The sequence below is a fragment of the Lepidochelys kempii genome, chromosome 13 (assembly GCF_965140265.1).
Source record: "Lepidochelys kempii isolate rLepKem1 chromosome 13, rLepKem1.hap2, whole genome shotgun sequence".
Classification (NCBI taxonomy): Eukaryota; Metazoa; Chordata; order Testudines; family Cheloniidae; genus Lepidochelys; species Lepidochelys kempii.
The window spans coordinates 36,114,379-36,120,837 of record NC_133268.1 but is presented as its reverse complement, the minus strand read 5'-3'; the positions used below and the strand labels follow the sequence as shown (position 1 = coordinate 36,120,837).

Below are 6,459 nucleotides of genomic sequence, written 5' to 3'. Positions count from 1 at the left end.
TGCCACAAGTCCTCCTTTTCTTTTTGTCAGAAGACAGGATACCGGACTAGACTGAACAATGGTCTGATCTAGTATGGCCATTCTTATGTTCCTGTTCTGTGCCTGTGGCATACAACAGCTTAGTCTTCTGAGGGCTGAAATACCTTTAGTTTAATTGAAATCATTGTTTAGTATGTGGGTGAAACGTAATGACCTATGATAACAGAAGGGCAGAATGGATGAGCTAATGGTCCCTTATAGCCTAAGCCTTTATGAAACCATAGAAACTTTTGCCCCCTTTAGTACCACTGAATAACTCCTGCTGTGAGGTGTCCAAGTAAATGTAGTAGTAGCAACAAGAGTAATAATGGGTACTAAGATAATGTCTATGTTTGACTGCTTCTACTTCATTTACATATGCAGAACATCCTACCCTGTGTTCAAAATCCAATATGAATATTAACCAGGTAACCCCATCACACTCCTCTTACAAACTTTGGCCATCCATAACACAAGCTATATGCCTATTAAACCCCCTGGCAGGAAGGAAACATGAAGGAATCTCAAGCTTCCTCTTTTGTAATGCGACTGGTTTGTTGTGTGGTGATGTAACGTACACTATCCTTTCAGACCACTGATGGTTAGCAAGTTGTGTTTGTCCAGTTCTGATGGGGACTTGGATTTACACCAGGGTCTGTGATACATGGTGGTGTATTTGGATCCCTGTTCTCTCAATACCAGGTCCTTTTTAGAAGACTATAGTGAAAGAAAAATATTAATTTTAATTAATTAATTAATTAATTAATTTTATTGATGTGTCTAAAATACAAGAGGTTTGTATCTATGAAACAACAAGGAATAGGGGAGAGAGAATATTTTATTTTATTTTATTTTAAAGAGAGAGAGAGAATCTGGAGTAGATTATGATGATGACAGACAGATTGTTAGAGAGGTTGGTAGATCGATAGATGAATGTGTGGAGGGATAGATTGATAGATAGATTGATAGGTCATTCTTTACAGTGTTATTACTATTATGCAAGGTAATTTAGAGTAGAAGAAAAGAGAGCATTCCTGATGCGAAGATATACTGAGACACGTTTTTTCCCCCAATTAATTTTGACCATAATTTTGATTACCTATTCTGTTCATTCCCTCTGGGGCAACTGGCAATTGGCCACTGTCAGAAGACAGGATACTGGGCTAGACTGAACAATGGTCTGATCTAGCATGGCCATTCTTATGTTCTTATGACTAGGGCCCTAACAAATTCACGGCCATGAAAAAGGCATCATGGATTGTGAAATCTGGTATCCCCCTGTGAAATCTGGTCTTTTGTGTGCTTTTTGTGTGCACTGCCTTCAGAGCTGAGCAGCCAGAGAGCAGCAGCTTTTGGCTGGGCACCCAGATATGAAGGTAGCACCCCACCATCAGCAGCACAGAATTAAGGGTGGCAATACCATTCCATGCCACCCTTACTTCTGTGATGGTGGTGACCCTGCCTTCAGAGCTGGGCTCCCGGCCAGCAGCCCCCCGCTCTCCAGCTGCCCAGCTCCGACGGTAGCTCCACTGTCAGCAGCAGCCCAGAAGTCAGGGTAGCAGTACCCCAACCTGCCCCCCACAATAACCCCGTGACCACCCCACAACTCCTTTTTGGGTCAGGACCCCTCCAACTACAACACTGAGAAATTTCAGATTTGAATAGCTGAAATTATGAAATTTATGATTTTTAAAATCCTGTGAACATGAAATTGACCAAAAAGGGACCGTGAATTTGGTAGGGCCCTACTTATGACCAATAAGAGAAAAAAAATTAGGAAAAAATTCAAAATTGCAAGAATCTGCACATTTCCAAAGGTTTAAAAGAGTTTATTTCAATAGTTTTCTAGAGTTTTTAACACAATTTTCTTCTCAATGTTTTTTAAACAATATTGAAATGACTGTTGAACTTTTGTCATTTACAAAATACCATGTAAATGAAACATTTTGATAACCCTTTAAATGGTATTTTCTCTTAAACATGATAAAAATGTCATGATATTTTTGTAGAGAATGAATATTTTTGAAAATCTTGTCTGTATTTTAGGGGTTATTTTCATTTCAAAGATGGACATTTTTGAAGGGAAATATTAAATATTTATTATTATTATTAACATTAGTGCTAAAATATTACATATCCATGAATACAAATATTCACATAACATAGCTACATAACATTTAATTTCATTATATTTTTAAGGACCTGTTTTCTATCTATACATGCACACAGACATGTATGTGTAGAGAGATAGATATCTTTATACAACTACATGTGTCAGTGCACACATTTTGGAATTGGCATTATTTATGTTCCTCTTTTTATTTATTTCACTGATGTGCAAAATTTCAGTGTCAGAAGATCAATCAGACACTTTTTATCTCTTCACTTACACTCTGTCCCCACTTCTTCGATGCCCCTTCCCCACCCCAGGACTTCCTGTATAATTTCAGATACCTCAGAAATTTGAAACAACAATCATATTTTCATTTAAAATCAACCTCTCACAGAAAAATATATTTTAATTTCCTATCACCCCATTCAAAATTACAGTGGCCTGGGGAGCGTTATGTCATGAAATCTTGAAATAAAATAGATATGATCAAAATTTTTCGAGAAGAATGTTTTTCCAGTGAAAAACAGCTTATCTTGAAAATTCAGCTTTCCATGAAAAGCTGTCCCCAACTTTGAAATGTTTCCATTTTCCACAAAAGTTTCAGTGACATTTTAATCTATACAGCAAAAACAACAAGGAGTCCTTGTGGCACCTTGTCACAGATACATCTGATGAAGTGGGCTCTCGCCCATGAAAGCTTATGCCCAAATAAATGTGTTAGTCTCTATGGTGCCACAAAGATTCCTCATTGTTTTTGCTGATGCAGACTAACACGGCTACCACTCTGAAACCTTTAATCTATATATTACTGTGGAATCAGCATTGTACAATTTTATTTGGTAGATAGATAGAGCTTCTCAAAAAAATGGAAAATTGGAGTTTTGGTTAAAACTAAATTTTTCACAGAAAATTAAATTTTCATCAGAAAAGCCAAAAAAAATGTATATACTTTTGTTTTAGAGCTGAAATATTTTCACTTCTTGGTAGTTTTTTGCCCTTTTTTAAAAATTTAAAGTCAAAATTTACTGATGCTAATTTTCCCTATTGGGAAAAAAATCAACCAGCTTTGTCAGACAGTTAGATACATTGATTAAATGGCTAATCTTGCACACAATGTGTCAAAATATCCAATGGATGGAAACTTATTCTAGAGAAATTCAAACTGTAAATAAGTAATATCTCTTCAACAGTGAGATTAAGTAACAATTGGAACTACTTATCCAGGGATGTGATGGATTTCTATCACCTGAAGTGTTTAAAGTATCTGGCTGGTGAATCTTGCCCATATGCTCAGGGTTTAGCTGATCGCCATATTTGGGGTCGGGAAGGAATTTTCCTCCAGGGCAGATTGGAAGAGGCCCTGGAGGTTTTTCGCCTTCCTCTGTAGCATGGGGCACAGGTCACTTGCTGGAGGATTTTCTGCTCCTTGAAGTCTTTAAACCACGATTTGAGGACTTCAATAGCTCAGACATAGGTAAGGTTTTTTGCAGGAGTGGGTGGGTGAGATTCTGTGGCCTGTGCTGTGCAGGAGGTCAGACTAGATGATCATAATGGTCCCTTCTGACCTTAGTATCTATGAATCTAAAGCAAGACTAATGTAGGAAGTACTGAGAGAAATTATATTCCATATAGTATGCAGACTAGATGATTGTAATGGCCTCATTTGCCCTTAAAATCTATAGAAAGATAGATAATTCTTCACTGTATTGGAACTGACCTGCAAGGTAAATTGTTAAAGGAAAAGAGTGATTTCCTGACCCAAAGACATAGTGAGAACAAGGTTTTCTTCCCTCATGAATTTGCACATTTAGAGAAAATATTGTGTTAAGACAAAATAAAAAAATCGGGAATATTTTCATTTCAAGGAGTTAAAAACAAGTTTATTTCAATAGTTTTTGTACAATTTTTTCAATCCATTTTTTTCATTTTGTTGAACATATTATAGAAATGGCTATTAATTCTTTTCATTTACCAAACAGTGGATAAATGAAACATTTTAAGAATCCTTTAAATGTGATTTTCTTTGAAAAAATATTAAAAATGTCATATTTTTTGCAGAAAATTACTTTTGATTATTTTCATAGGAAAAAACACATATAACTAAGGACCACACACATGAACAAGAGTTTACCAGAGGGGTGGGTGTTAAGGGATGGGGCACAGCATGCTGAGCTCTGATTGGGCAGGGATGGTGTCCCTAGCCTCTGTTTGCCAAAAGCTGGGAATGGGTGACACAACAGGAGACACAACAGGTATCACTTAATGGTTACCTGTTCTGTTCATTCCCTCTGGGGCACCTGGCATTGGCCACTGTGATAAGACAGGATACTGGGTTAGATGGACCTTGGGTCTGACCCAGTATGGCCATTCTTATGTACCTCCATTTCATGCAAATGTTAGCAAATCGAGTTTGCCTTTACTGATTTTTGTGGGAAAGGCACACATTTCACAAGAGCTTTCCTCAGGGCCCTGTTCACCTCCTTGTTTCTCAGGCTGTAGATGAGGGGGTTGACCATGGGAGTCAGGACTGTGTAGAAGACAGAGAATACTTTGTTCAGGTTTCCCACTGTAGCACGATCTGGTAGCATGTAGACAATCATTAGTGTTCCATAGAAAATTGTCACCAAAATGAGGTGAGAAGAGCAGGTGGAAAAGGCTTTTTGCCTCTTGGTGGTGGAAGGGATTCTCAGGATAGAGGCGATGATAGAAATGTAGGATATCACAGTTAATAGGAATGTGGGAAGGGTGAAGATGGAGGAGAGTATGAAGGTCACAAGTTCCATCTGGCTGGTGTCACTGCAGCAGAGTTTGATCAGAGGGGTGAAATCACAGAAGAAATGATCAATTTCATTTGGGCCGCAGAAAGTGAACTGTGCTAACAAAGATGTTGTGACAGTGCTAGCCAGAAAGCCACTAATCCAAGACAAAGATGCCATCTGGAGACACAAGCTGACATTCATCTGCATTGCATAGTGCAGGGGTTTACATATTGCTAAGTACCGATCATAAGACATCACTGCTAGGAGAGCACATTCTACAGCTACCAGGGAGCTGAACCAATTAAATTGCATGATGCACCCGCTAACAGAAATGGTTCTGTCCCCTGTCAGGAGACTGGCCAGCATCCTGGGCAGGATGGTGGAGGTATAGCCGATCTCCAAGCAGGACAGGTTCCCCAGGAAGAAATACATGGGGGTGTGCAGGTGTTGGTTAGCAACAATTAGAACAACGATGAGGATGTTCCCAGACATGGTCACAAAGTAGATCACTAGGAACAGCGGGAAGAGAAGAATCTGTAGTTCAGGGAGATCCCCAAATCCCAGCAGGATTAATTTTGTGATGGGCGTTTGATTTCCAGCTTCTGCATGGGTCTGGAAGTGAAGCTGGGGGAAGAAAAGAAACTTTATAGTATGTTTAGTATTAACTAAGTATCAACTAGTATTGCAAGGAGATCAGTTTTATACAAAATTGGTTTACATGTGTTCCAAATTTTGTTTTTATTTTTTCTTGTGGCATTTTCACTCGGATCTCTCCTAATGGCAATCATATGGAGGCTCAGTGTCTCTACAAAAACCATTACTGGCTTTATTGGTAACTCAATTATACTGAAAATGCATGTCCACTTTTTTGTCCTTTGATAAGGCACTCAGACACCGCAGCAATGATCATGTGAGAGAGAGAGAGGTTGTTTGAATCAAAGAATGGGAAGTCAGACAAACAGAGATAGATTGAGATCGATGGACAGAAGAATGCATAGGCAGACTGACAAAGAGAGAGACAGAGTGACACACACTCAAGAATGAATGAGCAGAGAGAGAGAGTAATTGTTGGAAGTGAAGTATAGTGAGGCAGATGAACATAGATAGATATCTTTCATTATTACCGCTTTCCAGGTTTTGCCCTCTGTCAAGGTTCCTTCCCCAATCTGAACTCTAGGGTACAGATGTGGGGACCTGCATGAAAAAAACCCTTAAGCTTATTTTTACCACCTTAGGTTAAAACTTCCCCAAGTTACAAACTATTTTACCTTTTGTCCCTGGACTTTATTGCTGCCACCACCAAGCATCTAACAAATATATAACAGGGAAAGAGCCCGCTTGAAAACGTCTTTCCCCCCAAAATCCTCCCCAAACCCTACACCCCCTTTCCTGGGGAAGGCTTGATAAAAATCCTCACCAATTTGCATAGGTGACCACAGACCCAAACCCTTGGATCTTAAGAACAAGGAAAAAGCAATCAGGTTCTTCAAAGAAGAATTTTAATTGAAGAAAAAGTAAAAGAATCACCTCTGTAAAATCAGGATGGTAAATACCTTACAGGGTAATCAG

The 6,459-nt window shown here is 38.8% G+C and overlaps 1 protein-coding gene across 1 annotated transcript; it reads right to left on the bottom strand.

The window, feature by feature from the left end:
• Positions 1-4,527: 4,527 nt before the first annotated feature.
• Positions 4,528-5,481, bottom strand: LOC140896749 (olfactory receptor 11A1-like). Its single transcript, XM_073308797.1, has one exon. The coding sequence runs from the start codon at positions 5,380-5,382 to the stop codon at positions 4,528-4,530; it is 855 nt and encodes a 284-aa protein (XP_073164898.1). The 5' UTR covers positions 5,383-5,481.
• Positions 5,482-6,459: the final 978 nt, after the last annotated feature.

What these genes read in the sequence shown, in the direction of transcription:
- LOC140896749 (XM_073308797.1), bottom strand. Translation starts at nt 5,382, where the DNA reads ATGTCTGGGAACATCCTCATCGTTGTTCTAATTGTTGCTAACCAACAC.